Source organism: Ornithorhynchus anatinus, chromosome 18 (assembly GCF_004115215.2).
Source record: "Ornithorhynchus anatinus isolate Pmale09 chromosome 18, mOrnAna1.pri.v4, whole genome shotgun sequence".
NCBI lineage: Eukaryota > Metazoa > Chordata > Mammalia > Monotremata > Ornithorhynchidae > Ornithorhynchus > Ornithorhynchus anatinus.
The window spans coordinates 3785018-3805314 of record NC_041745.1 but is presented as its reverse complement, the minus strand read 5'-3'; the positions used below and the strand labels follow the sequence as shown (position 1 = coordinate 3805314).

The following is a 20297-nucleotide window of genomic DNA, read 5'->3' as shown; positions in this document are numbered from 1 at the left end:
AGTCCCTAACACTTAAAAAATAAGATTTATCAAAACTTCCAAAAGCATTAGGACATTACTCACTGATTTACTACTCTGCTTTCGTCTTCAGGAGTTTAAAGACCCTGGAATTGTAGGAGATGAGAGTTCATCCTGTGGCGCCAGTCAGATTGGAAATTACGTGTGAAATTCACTTAGCACTTAAATGCTTGTCCTTTTCTAGAGGGACTCGCTCCCTCAAGGTGAGGAGGAGAAAGGGAAAGATGAAAAAAGTAGCAGGTTCTGTTCCCTTCGATCGTTTTAACTCATCGGCTCTCTCATGGAACGATAATTGCCTGTTCCCTATTTAATTCACCTCCGGACTCGAGCTAAAGTATACATGCACTAAAGTCTTTGGTTAACAAGGGTTATTATAAGACAATATGGTGCTTACGCTCTTTGTTTTTAATAAGAGCATTTCTCTTAAGAGTTCTTCCGCTAGATAAGTTTCTTGAGGGCAGAGATCTGGTCTACTGTACTCTCCCAAGCTCTTAGTACAGTGTTTTGCCCACAGGCACCCAACAAATACTCCTGATTGATTGATTGGAGGACTCCTGGGAAAGCTTTCCAAGATACCCCACCTCTGAAGCCTTCTTTTTGAGCCTAAGATTTTAGGGTATATACAAAAAGTAGAAAGAAATTTGAAGCCAAAGTTAAAGTAGGTGGGCAGATGTCACATTGGTTTGGAAGGTTTTGCTGTCATTGATCTTAACTGGAAGTCCACAAGATCTGGATTGTGTCTTCCTCTTTGTGCATGTGTAATACCCAACAATCACCTAGCTCCTAGTAAACACTAGAAAATACAACCGCCCAAGAGTTCACCCTATGACATTGAATTTTGGGCATTTGCTATTCTCCCTGCAGCACTTGAGTACAGACCTATAAATCATACATTATAAATGATTTATTTATGTTACAGTCTGTCTCCCCACTAGACTGTCAGCTCTTTGTGAGCAGGGAACGTGTCTACCAACTCTGTTGAATCGTACTCTCCCAAGCGCTTAGTTCAGTGTTCTGCACTCAGTAAGCGCTCAGTAAATACCATTGATGATGAAGTACTCCAGATGACCCTCTTTCATCCATGGGAATACCTAATGTTTTATCTTTGTATCTCCCAGGTGTACTCTAACCCTGTAACAAACGTGATTCTCAAGATATTCTTCGTGGACAGTAGTGTTAACGCGTCAGTGTCACCTTTCTCTTGCCTACTCCCCAAGGAAAGCAAGACAAAATGTCCAATAACATTACCAGATGAGGGTTGATAAGATGCTTTAAGTACTTTTCCATCATGCAAGTGCCCGATACATTCCCACAGACAACGATTTGCGAAAGCTTTCTACTTCGCAGTATTTTTCTGGCAAAACTAGCTTGTCCGAATGCTTCTGGACTATCTGCCTTGATTAGCGCCATTAATAACCAGGTTGGGAGACAGAGATGAATTATAGGGGGGTTCTCTCAGGGTAGCCAAGCTTTAATTCTTGGAGGGCAGCCCAAAAGAAGGACTGCTTAGAAAGCCATGAAAAAGTGGGAGTTCTTGGAAACAGCTATCACTTCATGAAGGAGCAAAAATGTTCATTGGAGTGGATGGGCCAAGGAAATTCTGGTACTCACACCTAGGTCCTGGTTAATGTCTTGAAATGGTTGGAAGCCCAAATTGTTGATCTGCTGAGCACCGACCTTTAGGAATTCTCTTCCAGTAAATTAAGTGAAGCTTATTGGCTCTAAGAAGAAAATTGTAATGAATTTTGGGGATGGCCTTTAAATCCTCGGAATCTCCCCACAATACCTATTTAATTACCTGTCAATCAGCCAGTGGTATTTATTGAAAGCCTGTTGAATGTAATGCGCTGTACGAAATGTTTGGGAAAATACAGCAGAAGCCCAGGGCACATTCCTTGCCCACAAGGAACCTGCAGTCTAATTCAAAATTAATGAATGGAATTAAGCTCGTTGTGGACAGGGAATGTTATATCGTACTTTCCCAGGCGCTTAGTACAGTGCTCTACATACAGTAAGCGCTCAATAAATCTGATTGATAGATTGAATTCTCACTATTTCCCCATGAAACATCAAGCTACAGGATGAAGTTGCTGGACCTGGAAACTACTGGTATTCTTGGTTTCCGCAAGCCTAGAGGGCCAAGAGAAGAAACTGCTTTTCCTTGACCCTACCAGAAGCTACTTTGTGGAATTGTATTTTAACTGACACTTTAAGAAATCAGGTTCTGAGTTCAAGTTACTAAAATCAGTTAGAGTCCATGAAGAGTCTAGAGAGATGGGAAGGGGAGGAAAGGGAGGCTTTCAGGGCCCAGAGGGGGTTCTTATACTTTAAGATTGGTATTTGTTAAGTGCTTATTATGTGCTAAGCACTGGGGTAGATTGAAGAAAATCACTTCAGACATAGTCCCTCTTTGACATGGGTTTCACATTCTAAGGGGAAGGGAGAACAGGTATTTAATCCACATTTTACAGGTGAGGAAACTGGGGCCCAGAGAAGTGAAGTGACTTTCCCAAGGTCACTCAACAAGCAAGTGGCAGCGCCCGGATTAGAAATCAGATCTTCTGACTCCCAGGCCCAGGCTCTGTCCTCTAGGCCGTGCTGCTTCTCTTTTTGAAAAGCACGCCACAGTTGAGAATGTGCAGCATCCCATCCCAATAACCCGCCCGCATAAAGAGTGTATGTTCACATACATATTAGAAGAGTTGTAGGAGCAAAACTATTTTTATTACAATCCAAGTTTGTTTTTAGTTACTTGCAAATTTATGAATAATGTGGCTTTTGGTCTCCATTTTCCCATGTTTGAGATTTGCCCAAAGGTGAATGATTCTGGGAAAGTTTGAGAGAACTTTTCAGGCATTTTTGGATTATGAGATCATGGAAAAGACATGTTTCTGGTTTTGAAAAGTTGAAATGGTTTCTTCATAGCTGAATATGAAGACTTTACATTTGGCTGACTCTCATCCTGCAAGATAAGCACCTGTTTTGCACAAGTTCTTCAAATGAAAATCAGTATTCTAGAGATATGATTCTATACCTGGGGGGCTGGCTCTTGCTGCTATTTTGCTGGTCTCTCTGGGTGAGCTATAGGATAGAAACGACGAGAGAGTGAGACTGCGGAGAAGGGTTGGAAAACCCATCATAATCCGCCGGTTTGAAATTGGGTTGAAAGGAGGATTGAGGTCATGCCCCTTCTTGCTAATTTAAAACTCAATGAATCTCATTAACAACTGGAAGGTTAGCAAATATGTGAAAATCACAGGTGCTGAACCGTATTTAGAGACCATTATTTCTTACCAAAATTCTAATGACTTTGGGCCCCGGGCTGCTGGTGCTTGTAGCTTCAGAGAATACCAATTCTCTTTCCTGGGTTAGGGAGACAGCGTATTTAGAGCTCGACCCAGATCAGACCCATCCCGTGGGGCCGGATCAAGACAGCACAGAGCCAAACCCACTTGCCTTCCGGTCAGACTCAGGCTGCCTCTCCCCTTTCTGTTGCCTATGACTCTGAGCAAGAGGAAGAATGGGGAAAGTAAATAAAGATATAAATGTCCTTTTTTATTTGTTTTAACTTCTCTTTGACAAAAAAAATGGTTTTGACCAAAATGAGGTTCAAGGAGGCCCAATCCCAATTTTTTTCACTTCCGGTTGAAAGGGATGGGCCTCACATATGGGACTCACAGTCTTACTCCCCATTTTACTGGTGAGGCAACTGAGGCACAGAGGAGTTAAATGACTTGCCCCAGGTCACACAACAGACATGTGGCAGAGCCTGGATTAGACCCCAGGTCCTTCTGACTTCCAAGCCAGTGCTCTATCCACCGGGCGACACCGTGGGTGCCCCGTTAAAAAGGGTGACACCATTCAGTGGCATTGATTGAATGCCTATTGGGTGCAGAGCACTGTACTAAGCACTTGGGAAGGTACACCCAAAACAAAAGTCATAGTCCTTGCCCTTTAGAGATCATGCGATCTATATGGGATTTTATATGACTTCATTTACATGGCTGTTTGTGTTTTTTCTTGGCTCCCACTTTAGAAAGTAAGTAAATAATGATGTTATTGAGTGCCTACTGTTTGCAACACACTGCACTAAGCACTTGGGAAAAACAAGCCTATAACATGTTCCGTGCTCAAAAGGAGCTTCCTGAAGCAGGGGTTGTTCTACTGCCTCCGTAAATTCTCCCAAAGCCTAGTACAGTGTTGTGCCCATAGTATGCCCTCAGTAAAAGGCATTAGTGGTTTTTTAACCCATTCTGTCAAGAGAAACTCTCTCTATGGAGAGTTCTACCCCTGTAACCTGCTTCCTAATTCTTCCCAGCTGTCTTGCTATGGTGCCATTAAGTCATAGTTAGATGGTGAGGGAATGTGGATGGAGCAGCCTAATATATCATGACTTCAATCAATTCATGCACAAATCTAGCTGACAGAGGTCTGGCACAGGAAATTAAACCAATAGTAGTCAGCCAGTTTATCGAAAACTCCTTGAATACAGAGGCCATGCCTTCTATTTCCTTTGAAACTCCCCCCGCCTCTGGGGAAACTCAATAAATGCTCTTGATGACTTTTTAATGTTGCAAACTTTCATACTCTTTCAGATAATTTTTTTCATCCAACTTTAGATAATAAGAATAAGAAGATAATTTATTAAGCCTAGGTGAACCTAATTTCCTACCCATGTTTAATAGTTGTCTCCAGTTTCTTCTTCATCCTCTCTAAATTAACTTGGATTTGGCTTTCTCCAATAAATTGGAAGCCCCTTGAGGATGGAGGTGGGGACTTCTGTTCCTTTTGTACTCTCTTAAGAGTTTAGTACAGTGCTGTGCACACGGGACATGCTCAATAAATACCGCCGGTTGGTGTTGTGGAGAGGTTAGGACTGCTTTGATCTTGGAAGACTGGACTTTGAAGTCCTCTGGAAGGCCATGTGTGAAGTTGGCCCAGCAGGGAATGCTGCTTATGGAGGTTGGAAATGACATTTTGGTTCTCCTGAAGAGAGGTGATTTCACCGAAAGAAAAGCCCCATCTGCTGTAGCTTCTGCATTTCCCATTACTAGAGAGGAGGGTCTGAAAGCTCGGGATTTCTTTTGATTTATGGCAGGGCTCAGCATATTACTTTCCCCCAGGTACTTTCCTGTTGGCAATCCCTATAACTGTTTTTTCTGTTGATTGTCTTTTGAGTACAATAGCTGGGAAATCTTCATTTTTTTCTTTGCCAAGATGAGGCAGTGGGCCTTGGTAAATCAACTCTAGCCTCCTAGTTGAAAATAAGTTCACCTTTAGCTATCAACCTACCTATATAGTTATATCAACCTACCTATATATATAGTATATATGTGTGAGGCACTGTGCTAAGTCCTGGAGTGGACACAAGCAAATCAGATTCGACACAGTCCCTGTCCCATCTGGGACTTACGGTCTCCATCCTTATTTTACAGATGAGGTAACTGAGGCACAGAGAAGTGAATTGACTTGCCCAAGGTCACACAGCAGCTAAGTGGCGGAGCCAAGGTTAGAACCCATGACCTTCTGACTCCCAGACCCGATCTCTGTCCACTACACCAAGCTGCTTCTCCAGTAGCCTGTCCCCGCTAGACTATTGAATTGGCCTTCTCACCGGTCTCCCCCCTTCAGCCTCTCCCCTCTCCAATATACACGTTGCTGTGAAAATCATCCTCGTGAAGCTCTCCGCCGCACCCTTCTTTCCACTCTTCCAAACCCTCCACCTTGACTCTGCATCAAGCAAAAATTTCTTCCAGTTAGTTTTAAGTCTCTCCACCAACTCACCCCCACTTTACACACTACTCTTTTCAGGGTACTGCTTCCCAACCACCTAAATTCTCCCCAAACTAACCTCGTAACTACCTATGTGTCAATCTTGCTTCCTCCATTCCCTCACTCGTGCGGTTCCCCCGGCCTGGATGCCCTCCCTCCCCAAACCCAACAGGCCGTGGGTCTTCTCCAGCACTTAGTACAGTGCCTGGCACATAGTAAGTGCTTTACAAATACCATTATTATTATTATTATTATTACAAGCCCTCCTAAAATCACTTCTAACAATCCTTCCCTGATTAATTCCTAGCATTCTAAATCCTATTCACCCATCAGCCATCTCTAGCATTTACGTGTTTCTCCGTCTCCTTCCTCAGAACATGTATATGTCTGTTTATTCTATTTTAGTTCCAGTTATTTATTTTGGCTACTCCATTTGGAAGTATTTTCCAGCCGTTATCCTCACTGGAGTGTAAGCTGCTTGTGGACAGGGAACGTGTTATTTCTTTGTTTTGTCCTTTCCGGGTAAAGTGCCTTGTGCCCAGTGGGTGCCAGGTAAATGCTATTACATCTAATATTGCTTTTGCACACTATTTAATTTCCTGGAAAGAGGTGAATTGGAAGTCTCTTGGTAATGAAGAGGCGAGTTCTGGGTCACCAGTGCCGCTGTCAGGAATGCAGGGCGTATGTAGTTTGAAGAATGAAATCACTTTGGTTTCCCTGTAGACGGTTAGCTCCTTGTGGGCAGGGAATGCTCTTTGTTTACTCTACTCGCCCAAGCACTTAGCTCAGTGCTCAGCACACAGGAAACACTCAGTAATCATCACTGATTGATTTGGTTTTCTGATGTCCATATCTTGACGCATAAAGGGCTTCTCCTTCATCATTTTCCCCTCTCCTTTCCCCAGCAGAAAAGTATAAGTAAATGGATCAAACCAACCGGGCAGGCTCTGGACTAGGACGTGGTTTCTGGGCTGTGTGGCTGAGAGTAACTAGAATATAGGACATGTCCGATGCTTGGGGAAAGCCACCTGATTTTTCAATCTGTATTGCTAGAAATAGAAACAAGCTGGACTGGACCACTGGCTGTGGGAGTTACAGTGCATTCGAGTACTCAGTTTGGCCCGGTCTGTGGAGTGTTTTTCTCCAGTGATATGTGATACAGGGCCAGGCTGCCTTAAACCTCTATTATTAAACCCCAACTACTCCCTCCGGTCTAATAGTTTTTGTTTGGTCATTTTTACAGGACTACTTCCAAAACAGCACACCGTCTCTCGTAGCGAGTGTCCCTCTTCTGAGATGGAGAGTTGGTTTATGGTTAAAATGTGGTTTTTGTAGAGAACTTTTTTTTTTCTGGAGATGTAAGAATATTACCTCAGTTCCGTTTGATTTCCATCGGTCAAGGCAGTTGCCCTGCATCTGGAGGGGCACCCTGTTGATTTGAAAAATATAAGCCAAATGTTCTCAACGGCTTAGCCATAAATCCCTAGATTTTCCAATTGTTGCCTGCTGATTCAAAATACGAAGCAGCCCCGAAGACAGAATTCATATATGGGTGTGGTAGAGTAATGATTTTCCTGCACCTCCCTCAATTCTTGAGGCCTCCAATCTCATTTTGATTTCTTCTTTCTCCTGTCTGTTAACTATTTTGAAGTTATTTTCCCCCATTAGATTGCAGATTCCTTCACTGCAGACACTGTGACTTTTTTTAACTTCTGTTGTATGCCCCAAATAGTTATTACAGTGTTCTGGACACAGTAGGTGCTCAATAGATTTCATTGAACAGCATGGGAAGCAGCATGGTTTAATGGAAAAAGCCGGTCCTGGTACTCAGAGGACCTGGATTCTAATCCCAGTTCTGCCACTTGCCTGCTGTACGACTTTAGACAAGTCATTTAACTTCTCTGTGCCTCACTTTCCTCAACTATACAATGGGGATTCAAAGCTTGTTCTCCGATTTTGACTGTCAGCCTCACGTGGGACAGGGATTATTTCCAACCCCCAGTGTTTAGGAGAGTGCTTGACACCTAGTGAGCATTTAAGGAAGACCATCGTTATTATCGACAGGTCGGTTGGTTTTGCAGTGAGGTTTTCCGAACGGTATGTAGGAATAAGGTGCAAGTTACATTGCAGTACTGGGGCATGAAGGATAATAATTGCTGACCAGATAATTTTAATGGAATCAGTAAGGCTTCAGCCCTACCAGTATCAATCATTTAAATTAAGTGTCTGTGGTGACCGAACCACTGTACCGTACAAGCTGCTTGGGGGAAATACAGAAAAAGGAAAAGAGACCACCTTCACCCTTAAGATGCTTATAATCTAATCAATCAGTCAATTTGAGGGCCTTCTGAGTGTCAAGTATTGTACTGAGCACTCAGGAGAGTACAACAGAAACAATAATTAGAAGCAGCATGGCCTAGTGGATAGAGCACGGGCCTGGGAGTCAGAAGTCCTTGTTTTGGATTCTAGCTCTGCCATTTGTCAGTTCTGGGACCTTGGGCAAGTCACTTCACTTCTCTGTGCCTCAGTACTTTATCTGCAAAATGGGGATTAAGACTGTGAACATCATGTGGGGACTGGGTAGCGCCTGACACATAGCAAGTGCTTAACAATTACTATTAAAAAAAAAGACATGTTCCTCGCCCTCGAGAAACTCACAATCTAGTGGGGTCATGGATCTTGCCTCTGTTGTGCCCTCCTCTTAGTGCTTAGTATAGTATGTAGCATTCAGAAGGCCCACAAATACCAATGATTGATTTGATTGCTATAGATCCAAATCGATGAATGCAAAAATATAAAATCAGGGTCCGAGACAGAAGCTTTGCCTTTGTCCAGCCAGTTATGCCCCAGTGAACACTTAAAATAATTTTGAGATTCTCCCTTTTACTCCTCAGCTCAAGCACTAAACAAATACCGTTTTAAAAAAAAGAAAAGTTCAGGGTTGTGGCCCTCAATGTGGATATAGACCGTGCACTTGACCCCTTGGGTCAAAACCCCTTTAGTCAATCCGTCTTATGTGCAGAGCCCTGTACTAAACGCTTGGGAGAGTACAAGGGAACAGAGTTGGTAGACACATTCCTAATTCACAAGGAGTTTACCATCTAGAGTCTACAGTCTTCTACCCGTTGCTTGCCTGAACCATTTTCCCTTAATTCCCCTTCCCTGACGCCCAGCACCAAGAAGGATGTTTTTTAAGCTTTGGAGTCTGTTGCCTTGGTTTTTTTTCTCTATCCCCATTCATTTCCTCTTTCGTTCTGTTTTCACTCTGCCCGTCTTCCTTTCCTCCTCATCGTCCTCCCACTTCATAGGTGTAGGGCGAGATTTGGGGTCATGAGGCCCTTGGAAGAAAAGCTGCTCGCTTTTCAACTTCCTAGCCTTAAGCCGTAGGGTTACAGAGGGATGCTAAAGATTTGTGTGGCCCGTCACTCCCAAAGTGCGTAGCGACTTGTCAAAGCCGGAAACAAAACCTGCCGTCTGCGAACGGCCTCTGGAGTTATTGATGGCTGTGTTTCCAAGTCGAAGTAAGAAGCTAAAAGAACGTGCTGTGTCAAGTAATTTCTAATCAGAAACGCTGCTGCGAAAATCAGTACTTTTCAAAATTATTACTAGGACAGAAAAATCAACCCCAGCCCATTGGGTCTGTAGAGTGTAAATCTTACACCTAGCAGAGTAAGGAACTGTAGGGCGTAAATCATCTCCCAAATTCTGTTGGCCGGTTGCTACTTAAACCGAGGCCTGGTGGTCTTGGAATTGGTTTTTAATCCTGTTAAATATATGATTTCATGGAGCATTTTTCCAGACCTCTTTACTTGGAGGAAGAGGCTGAGGGGCGTTCCTCAGCTCAGATCTGCCACCCTGTGGCTTTCCGATGATTTTTTCACCAAAATTATTCGTGCTAACAACCGAGCACTGTCAGGATGTGAGCAGCCAGTCTCCAAAAGAATTGGAGGAATTAGTTTTGATTGTGGGGGACAAGGGGCAACTTCTGCTTGACCTCTTTAAACTATACTGTTTCGGGTCGGGGCTCAGTTTTCCTTCCTAAACTCCCCCCCCCCCCTTCTTTTTCCTCAAAGAGTGAATAAGTCAAATTATTATAACCCAGAAACCCTTCTTCTGGCAGGGATGTTTCCAATATTGGGGACAAAAGACAGGTTTAGCTAAACTGTCTTGTAGCCTGTTCGAGAGACGAACAGAGAAATGGTTAGTGTACGTGATTCGAATGGAATTGCAGAGGGGACTGCGGGTTTTTCAAATGGTATTGCAAGGGTTGTATCTCGGGGGCCCTCCTGAAAACTACTACTGATCATTTAATAATTATTAATATTAATAAATAATGATGGCATTTGTTAAGCACTTACTATGTGCCAGGCATTGTTCTAAGCGCTGGAGTAGATAGAAGATTTAGCTCTTCAGCCCAGCTCCCAGCTGTTTTCTCAGAAAAGTTGCTTGTATAGTGGTGTCCCTAGTTATATTAACAGTATAATTGACACTAATGTTCAAGCTTTACAGCATCGTTAAAATCCACCCCTTCCTCTCCATCCAAACTACCACGTTAATCCAAGCATTTATTCCATCTCCGCCTTGATTACTGTATCCATCTCCGGGCTGAACCTCCTTGCCTCCTATCTCTCCCTGCTCCAGTCCATACTTCACTCAGCTGTCCGAATCATTTTTCGACAAAAATGTTCAGTCCATGCTTCCTCGCTCCTCAAGGACCCTTAGTTGTTGCCCATCCACCTCCACATCAAAAAGAAACCCTTTCAATGAGCTTTAAAACACTCAATCAACTTGCCCCCTCCTACTTGAGCCTGGCTCAGTGGAAAGAGCACGGGCTTGGGAGTCAGAGGTCATGGGTTCGACTCCCGGCTCTGTCACTTGTCAGCTGTGTGACTGTGGGCAAGTCACTTAACTTCTCTGTGCCTCAGTTACCTCATCTGTAAAATGGGGATTAACTGTGAGCCTTATGTGGGACAACCTGATTACCCTGTATCTACCCCAGCGCTTAGAACAGTGCTCGGCACATAGTAAGCGCTTTACAAATACCAACATTATTATTATTACTTCACTTTGCTACTCTCCTACTACAGCCCAGCCCACACATTCAGCTCCTCTACTGCTAACCCTCTCACTGTACCTAAATCTCATCTATCTTGCCTCCAACCTCTCACCCACATCCTGCCTCTGGCCTGGAATGTCCTCCCTCTTCATATCCAGCAGACAATTACTCTCCCCACCTTCAAAGCATTATTGAAGGCATATTTCCTCGAAGAGGCCTTCCCTAACTAAGCCCTCATTTCCCTTTCTCCCACTCCCTTCTGCGTCGCCCTGACTTGCTCCCTTTATTCGCCACATGCCCCCAGCCTCACAACACTTACGCACATATCTATGGGACAACCTGATTCCCCTGTGTGTACCCCAGTGCTTAGAACAGTGCTCGGCACATAGTAAGCGCTTAACAAATACCAACATTATTATTATTATTATAATTTATTGATCTTAATGTCTCTCCCCCTCTAGGCTGTAAACTTGTCGTGGGCAGGGAATGTGTCTGTATATTATTTTGTACTCTCCCAAGCGATTAGTTCAGTGGTCTGCACACAGTAAGTGCTCAATAAATACAGCTGTTTGATATTGTCCCCATCACCTCTCAGAAGTCAATCTCCAATATCTGGAGAGCCCCTGATATCACATTCACATTCTCCACTAGCTAAGCCAAGTACTAGTTCTCTTCAGAGTACACTAAACTCCAGTATTCTGTTCCGTAATATGATGTCAACTCTCCCGTTGCTGACCCTGACCTAATAATTTTCTTCTTCCTTGTCCCTCTCCTCCCATGGAAAGGAACAAAATAGCCTGTGATTCCCAAGAGCTAAAGTAGTTGGTGTTCTTGACAGACGCCTGGAAGCCAGTTCTTTCTCTTCAGCTGGTCAAATCCACTAATATCCTTTGCATTTTCAAACTTGTATATGCACTGAAAGAAGCTGTGACACTCCTTCCCTCCCTCCACCTTCCCATTTCCTTCCCACGGTTCCATTTCCCAACCTCTTCCACCAATATACTCATCTTGAATTCTTAATTTTTTTAATGGTATTTGGTAAATGCTTGCTACGTTCCAGACACCGTACTAAACCCTGGGGGAGATGCACACGCATCAAATTGGACGCAGTCCATGTTCTACACGGGGCTCGCAGTCGTAATCCCATTTTGCAGATGAGGGAACTGAGGCACAGAGACTTTAAGTGACTGGCCCAAGGTCACACAGCAGACGAAAGGTGGAACCGGGTTTAGGACCCAGGTCCTTCTGACTCCCATGCCCGTGCTCTATCCATTAGGTAACACTGCTTCCTCTAGTGTTAAAAAGTTAAATGTTAAAATGATAAAGCAGCGTGGCTCAGCGAAAAGAGCACGGGCTTGGGAGTCAGAGGTCACGGGTTCGAATCCCAGCTCTGCCACTTGTTAAGCTCTGTGACTGTGGGCAAATCACTAAACTTCTCTGTGCCTCAGTTCCCTCATCTGTAAAAAACTGGGACTTAGACTGTGAGCCTCATGTGGGACAACCTGATTACCCTGTATCTACCCCAGTGCTTAGAACAGTGCTCGGCACATAGTAAGCACTTAACAAATACCAACATTATTATTAAAGGTCTTTCCACCAGGATAATGCCCTATTTAGGTTTGCAATGTAGCTACCTCTTCTACAGCTCCTAGAATATTTGAATAATAATCAGAGGGGACAAATCCCATCACGTAGCTCTTTGATGCTCTGAGTGGAATTTGGGGTTTCACAAAGTGCGATTACATATGCTGTAATAGTAAGCTCTTTGAGGGTTCTCTCCCCATTGCTTAGTCCAGGCGATGCACACAGGAGTTCAATGCATCCTGTTGATTGATTTTGATAGAGCAGCAGTACCTTTTCACAATCTCACCTTCCCCAGTTGTCCTGGGGGAAGGGTACAGAGGGCTTGGAGGAGAACGGTTTGAGGCAGATGGGTGTCTGGTTTGTCTTCCTCTCAGTTTCACAAATTGGGTGCAGTTTCCTCTTTGAAGGAAAGCCGAGCCGAGGAGGCATCTCTCTGTCCCACACACTTCTCATTCATTCATTCAATCGTATTTATTGAGCGCTTACTAATGAGAGCACTGTACTAAGTGCTTGGAATGTACATTTCAGCAACAGACCACCCCCCTACTGTTTTTTTCCACCGTAAGCATCCGATTGCCATAGGACCTATCTGTGATGGGTTATTCAGAAATACTGGACATCACTCCCTCCTTATTCTTGAAGTGTGGGGATTTTAGCCTAGAAATATTTCGTGCAATATTTTTGCTTGATTTTAAACCATTTCCTTTGTAATTGTGTGTCCGTTGGGTTTTCACTTTTCTTGGATAAGTTCAGGTTCAGCTGATTTCTTCCTCTTCTCATTCCTCTTCATCCTGCTGTTTTTTGTCAGAGCGAATAAGACTGAAGCACCGTTCCTAATTTTTACCCACCTATGTGTTGAAACCCTCTGCCCCTCCACTGTTTTTCGCGTTTCCTTCAGGAAATTTAGCAAAGAATATTGCGTGTCTGGACACTGAGGTTTATTGTTGGTGCCGTACGACACGTAGCCGGCCCACATGTGTGCTAATGAGGTGGAACTCTGAAATGACTTGCCAGTAAATTACCATTTTTGCAGGGATAAAAAAAGGACGTTCAAAAGTATAGTCTGGGAGAACTGTGGCAGAATTAGTTCAGGGTGGGAGTGGAGTGGGGTGCTGGGGAGGAAAGGATAAAGCCGGAGGTGTTAACAAGGTGGAAAAGTGCGAATGTGATAAGGGAGAAGTAATTGTCCCTAGAGAGGAAGAAAAAAAAAACAGTTCTGACAATTTCGTAGTAAATAAGAGCGGGCCCTTCTTACCCGTTTAATTCAAAATGACTCTTTAATGGGGTATTTAATACCGTTGGGTAACATTTTCCAAATTGGCTTGGGGTGGTGGTGGTGGGGTGAGGGGAGAAAGCGAGCACTACCTTCTGAGTGAGTTTCCCTCCTGAATATACTTGAGCTTTTCCTTAGTGCTCTGGGGGCATCATTTGTCTTTTAAAAAGGCTCATTAAGAGGAATGGGAGGTTTATATACCTTGGTGAGATATTTTTTTTGTTTCTGGGCTCAATCAGCTTGGGACCTGCTGGAGGTGCCTGGATCTCAAATTGAATAATATAATAATAATAATGATGGCATTTGTTAAGCGCTTACTATGTGCAAAGCACTGTTCTAAGCTCTGGAGAGGATACAAGGTGATCCGGTTGTCCCACGTGAGGTTCACAGTCTAAATCCCCATTTTACAGATGTTGTATTTATTGAGCATTTACTATGTGGAGAGCACAGTACTAAGCACTTGGGAGATTACAACAGAATTAACAGATACTTTTCCTGCCCAAAAGCTTACAATTTAGAATATAATATCATTGTTCCTTTTTCTCTCTCTCTCTCTCTCTCTCTCTCTCTCTCTCTCTCTCTCTCTCTCTCTCTCTCTCTCCCCTAGTCTCCTTGTTTCTACCTTGTTGTCTCTCTCTCTCTCCCTAAAGTGAAATTGTAAAGAAGCAGCTCTTAATTTAGCCGTGCCTTTGCCCCAACTAAAGCATTTTCACTTCATCTCATTAGCGGCTCTTATTGTGAAATTGAGAGTCCACCTGTAAATGTATTAGTAAATGAGAAGTAGGGTGCAGAAAGCACAGGTCTGGGAGTCAGAGGACCCAGGTTCTAATCCTACCTTCACCACCTGTCAGCTATATGACCATGGGCAAGTCATTTAACTTCTCTGGGCTTTAGTTACCTCATCTGTAAAATGGGGATTCAATCCTACTCCCTCCTTCTTAGGCTGTGAGCCCCGTGTGGAACAGGGACTGTGTCCAACCTGATTAACTTGTATGCCCTAGTGCTTAGAACAGTTGTTGACATGTAGTAAGCGCATAATATGTATAAGATGATAATAATATTCCATATGCATAGTGAGCATTCATTAAGGTGATTAATCTTTCTATTAAGAGAACATAAAATGTATAAAACCTTCTTTTGAAAGAAAGGAAATTTCAGGAACACCACTGAACCATTTAGTCAGCCAGTACCCATGGAAGGACTTCTCAATGTCTGAGCGACATTTTGTAATGGTATGTATGACCAACCCGCTCTGCCTTATGGTTCTGTGCCCATGCCCATGGAAGATGGCACTTGTCGGGATTCTGGATGGGACCCTAAAATGCTGGTACTCAGTGTGTCATTCTGTTTGTCACATGTACATCTTCACGGGGCGGGGAGGGGTAGTCATGCATTATTTACAAGAAGGAAAAAGAAATGAACTTGTACTCTTGTGTTACAGATTCAGTGGTTCTTTCCTTTGACTCCGTTGGACATACACTAGGCTCAGGTACAATCTCCCCTCTCTCCTCTCTCCTCTTGGCAAAAGGCTTGTTTCAGTTGGACTGGACAGCCATATTGGAAGGCAGAGCCTAACGAAGGACTTTGGACGTAGGGCAGGTTGTGGCCTAACTGTGCTGGGGAGTATCCCTCTGGTTTTAAAGGCCTGTGATACTGTCGAGAGACTCAGAATATCATTTCTAATTACACTCTCCCATCGCTTATGAAGTCCGGTGAGTCAGGGGGAGTTGCAGCTCCCATAATTCGAGTGAAGAAATAAAGCTCTTCTGAGTCAGCTGAAAAACACTTTTTCTAGAGCACTCGCTGTTGAGTTCTTGGGGGACCAGGGATGTGCCCAAAGGATATGACAGGATGACAGGAATGCCCTTGCCTTTCCAGAAAAAGCTGTAATTTTTTTCTATGGAGCGAGGCAGAGTTCAGGGTGTCCCGGGGGGAAAAGCACATATCACCTCCCACCTCTACTCCATTTCTCTTGCTGCCCCACCCACCACCCCCCACACTCAATCCCTCTGCTCCCTGAATGTGGCTGTGTGAGTTGCCATTGCCTAGAGAAATTCAGGCCGCCTTTTCAGGACTGAACAATGAAAGATGTTCTTCCTCACTTATAGTCAATGGGCTTTAATGAGTTGGGTGTAGTGGTAATAGTCAGCTCCGATATTGGATGAGTAATAATTGTGGTCTAAATTAAGCGCTTACTATGTGTCAGACACAGCTCTAAGTGCTGGGGAAGATACAAGATAATCAGGTCAGGTATAGTCCCTGTCCCACCCAGGGCTCACAGTCTAAGTAGGAAGGAGACCAGATATTGAATTCCCACTTTACAGTTGAGGAAACTGAGACACAGAGAAGTTAAGTGACTTGTCCAAAGTCACCCAGCAGGCATGTGGTGGAACTGGGATTAGAACCCGGGTCCTCTGAATACCAGGCCCGTGGGTGTTTGTTTTATATTCCGTGAGCAAATGGCTACATCTCCTCGCACCAAGCCCAAGGCTGGAGAAGGGATTTAAAAACTTTAATTATGGAGGGGATGCTCAGCCTCGATCAGTCAGCTCAGAGAAAGTGGTCAGGTGAATGAATTGGTGGGAGGAAGATAGTAAGTGATAGAGAATCAGTAGGAAAGGTGGGTGAGTTCGTGAGAATAGGTTACTAGTCTGAGGAAACAAATGGGGATTAGAGAAGTATTTAGCACTTTTCAAAGGGCTCAAGGAGCTTGGTTATAGAAAAGGAGGAAAAGAAAGTTGTGCAGGAATGAAAGATGGTTGGCGCTGTTCCTCACTAAGGATCAGAGCTGGATCACCCCAGAGGGAATCGGATCTTTGCCTGCTCCTCTAGACTGTAAGTCATTGTGAGCAGGGAATTTGTCGATCATAGTGTTATATTATAGCCTCCCAAGCGCTTATTACAGTGCTTTGCATAGAGTAAGCACTTAATTGATTGATAGTCTGTGGGGCAACCTACATTTATAATAACTGTGGTATTTGTTAAGTGCTCCCTAAGTGCCAGGCACTGTATTATGCACTGGAGTGGATACGGTCCCTGTCCCACATGGAGCTCACAGGCTTAATCGCCATTTCCCAGATGAGGTAACTGAGGCACTGAGAAGTGAAGCGACTTGCCCAAGATCTCTCAGCAGACAAGCGGTGAGCCTGGATTAGAACCCAGGTCCTCCTGACTCCCAGGTCCGTGCTCTATCCACTGAGCACACTGCTTCTCTTGGACGGTGGGGGCCAGGGAGTGATATTCACTAACTTGGTTAGGGCCACATAAAAAGTGTTGCCTGACAACGCTCAAGAATACGAAGACGGATGGGGGATTTAAGAGGTGGAGGCGACTGCCCACCGCAACCCCGGACTAGCCCCAAGCCTGCTGCAGATGAAGCCCATGGTCCCTGCTTGCCACAATCCCCAGACCTGCTGGACTCAAGGGGGCCACGGTGCCAACCAATCTGGGGCCAGAGGTGGCCAGTGAACTCGGCTGAATCAGTAGGCAAACTGGATAAAACCAGGTGGTCAGGTGTTTGCCTCCACCCCAGATATATCACACAAAACACCACTGATCCTTAGGTGCCCTCCCCCGTGCCTGGCTCCCTAGGGAGTTGGACCTGAATCCACTGAAGACCGCACAGTGAATAGCCATTAATTAGCCTTCGAGTAACACATCCTGTATCTAATGGTGTTTTCCACACAAGGTTAATTCATGCCTCCTTTGCAGTTTCAGTCCGCCCTCATCGAAGGGAATAAGACCTGTTGTGTCCAAGTCCTCTCGGCAGCGAAATTCAGTCCGCTGCCTTTTACAGCCGAAAGGTTTTGGCTCTCCCTCAGGTTGGAGAAAGTTGGTTTGCTGCCTTCCAACATGGCACCAGTCTTCTGTCAGCCCAGTAGCAGCACCTCTTAAACCCGCGGCCTTGCCTAACAACCAAGCTTGCCGTCAGAGAACTCTGGCTTACTAACTCCAGGGGCGTTCAGCCTGGCCATTCTGAGCCCGCTTGCTGCTGCATTTGCATCAATCAGTCGTATTTATGGAGTACCTACTATGTGCAGAGCACTGTACTAAGCACTTGGGAGACACGCTCCCTGCCTACAAGGAGTGGACACTCTAGCTTACGTTCTCCAGCGAGGGTCGCTGTCGGTGAACTCTGAGCATAGGACAGGAGGAGTTTGTGAATGGCTCAGTGTCTTGGTACCAAGTGCAGAATGGAGGAGTCATCAAGTTATTGATCAGAAAGAAGTTTTCTTCATGTTCTGAATCAATTTCCCCTTGCTTTCCTCTTAAGCTAATCATGAAGATGTCTAATATGCAAACAGTTGGAAGGAGTTAAAAGAGTGTGATGCTTGTAGGGTTGATTTTTAGGAAAGAAGATGATCATTTTGGCCTACAAATTGATCTTTATAATTAGCAACTGGATTTTCTGGTTTCTCAATGAATGCCGTGTCCAACTTCCAGCACTTTCAGAGCTGCTTGCATCCTTTTTGTCACATTCTTTTTGTGTGCTCATATACTTCCAAAAAAAGTGGATTTCAAAATTTGGGTCCCCCTTCCTCCCCTCCAAGATTCCGCTTTTAAAATCGAATTGGAGCAATAATTGGGATTCTCATTTCCTCCAATGCAAATAAAGATGCTCCTGATTTCTATCTTTGAAACTTTGGTCGTTATGGTTCAGGAGGAGGGCCCCCCCCCCCCAGGAGGAATTCAGATTTTTTTCCTCAAACTCAGGTCTCCTGTACAATTAAGTCTGTTGCACACTTGGCAGCTGTTTGGGATGCAATTGCAACCAAGGTTAAATCCAGGCTGATTATAAACAGATGATCTCCCTGGGCTGCAGTTTGCAGACACTTGCTCATGCCCATCAGATGTGTGAGCTGCCAAGAACAGCCGTCTCTTGGAGTTCAGGGCTCTGAGAATATCTTTCTGCAACGCTTTGCCCTTCCCAGTTGCCTCTGCCGAAGCAACCTCCTAGCCTGGGAGAGGGTTTCGTTGGCATCTGGGCGCTTACGTGTCAGGAATTCCTGGATTCTTGCTTTTAAATTCAAGCCCTTGGGGAATTTTAGGCCTGTGACGGAACCTTGAGATGTGTGGCCTCTGCCCAACTGAGGGTTAGCTTTCCTTGTCAAACAGGAAGGAGAGAGAGAAAAACTGTGACTCTCACGCTCCCGTCGTCCATCCCATCGTGCCTTGCTGCAGACTCAGGAAAAGGCAGAAACCCGAAAGACTCCAAAGACCCTGTGGCTGTTCCAGGCCCCGCCCGCCCGAGTAGGTGTCATTTCAGGTGCTGCTTAATCGGCGTAATGAAGAATAGAGCTTGAAGTGCACTCCACCCTAAGTGTCAGATGCTCGTGAGGATAAATCAAATCCTCAAATTTTCTGATTGCCTTTGGAATGTTTGTGAGGCAACAGGGGCTCCCCTCTCTGTACACTAATAATATGATAATAATAATAACTGTGGTATTTAAGCGCTTACTGTGTGTCAGGCACTGTTCTAAGCGCTGGGGTGGATTCAAGCAGTTTGGGTTGGGCAGAGTCCCTCCCCCTCATGGGGTTCACCGTCTTAATCCCCGTTTTACAGATGAGGTAAGTGAGGCACAGAGAAGTTAAGTGACTCGCCCATGGTCACACAGCAGACAGGTGGTAGAAGCATCTCTGTGTCAGCAGCTGAACTCATCCATCGACCCTTCGGGAGGGTTCGCTTTGAATTAGCACGCACGTTGGATCCTTCCCCCTGCCTGAAGAAATACATCAGCAGGCTGCAGTGAAAATCCGGTAGGCATTGTTTGGGGTTTGCTTAGGAGTTGGTGTTTCTTTTATTCAGGTAAGCGAAGAATGCAGAAGATGGGCATTCTTGCCTCTGGGCCATCCCAGGTGACGTTTGCTCTGGAAACACACTTGCTGTCCTATTCCCTGGATGGCATCGGCGCAGGACAGCTGGTGGGGGAAGGAATCTGGGCAGTAATTAAAGCTCCCCAATAAAGAACATCTTGGGCATTGATTTTTACATGTCGAATAAGGGGTAGGGGGGCATTTGTGGGGGTGGGAGGGGCTAAGGATGGTGTCAGGTCCCTGTTCCCTGCACCCATCCCTCTCCTATCTGAGCACTCCGTCCATCAATCAGCGATATTTACTGAGCGCTTACAGTGTGCAGAACACTTTACAACGCTCTTGGAAAGTAAACTGCATCAGAGTTGGTAGGCACCCTCCCTGTCCACAAGAAGCTTACAGACTGAAGGTGGAGACAGACATTAAGATAAATTATGGCTAGGTCCTTAGGTGCTTTGAGGCTGAGGGTGGGGTGAATTTCAAGTGCTTAGAGGAAACAGATTCTGTCTCTTGCTCCCTCTCCTGCTTCTCCTGGCAGGGATGGAGCATTTTGAAAGGGTAAAGGGAGGGGAGCGTGTGGAGTCGGGGGAGGACCTGGAGCATCAGTTTGGTCACCCAATCAGCAGAAATGATTAAGGTCCCACTGTGGGCAGAGCACCATACTAAATACCTGGGAAAGTGCAATGGAGGTAAAGTGCCCTGCCCTCAAGGAGTTTATAATCCAAGTCGATAATCCGAGGAGGAGGGGAGGCAATTAGTGGTGGTAGGAAGAGCAACAAAGAC

The 20297-nt window shown here is 44.9% G+C and overlaps 1 protein-coding gene across 9 annotated transcripts in view; it reads left to right on the top strand.

The window, feature by feature from the left end:
• ST3GAL3 (ST3 beta-galactoside alpha-2,3-sialyltransferase 3) overlaps positions 1 to 20297 on the top strand; it is a 216366-nt gene that overhangs the window by 61842 nt on the left and 134227 nt on the right. For 5 of the 9 annotated variants that reach the window (XM_029083372.2, XM_029083371.2, XM_029083375.2 and 2 more), the window contains exons 3-4: positions 15145 to 15192; positions 18819 to 18953. The exons of 2 other annotated variants lie outside the window; for them this stretch is intronic. In XM_029083372.2, coding sequence (XP_028939205.1) covers positions 15145 to 15192; positions 18819 to 18953 — 183 coding nt within the window. The remainder of the gene's footprint in view (positions 1 to 15144; positions 15193 to 18818; positions 18954 to 20297) is intronic. 2 more of the 9 variants (XM_029083378.2, XM_029083376.2) reach the window with 1 other exon arrangement.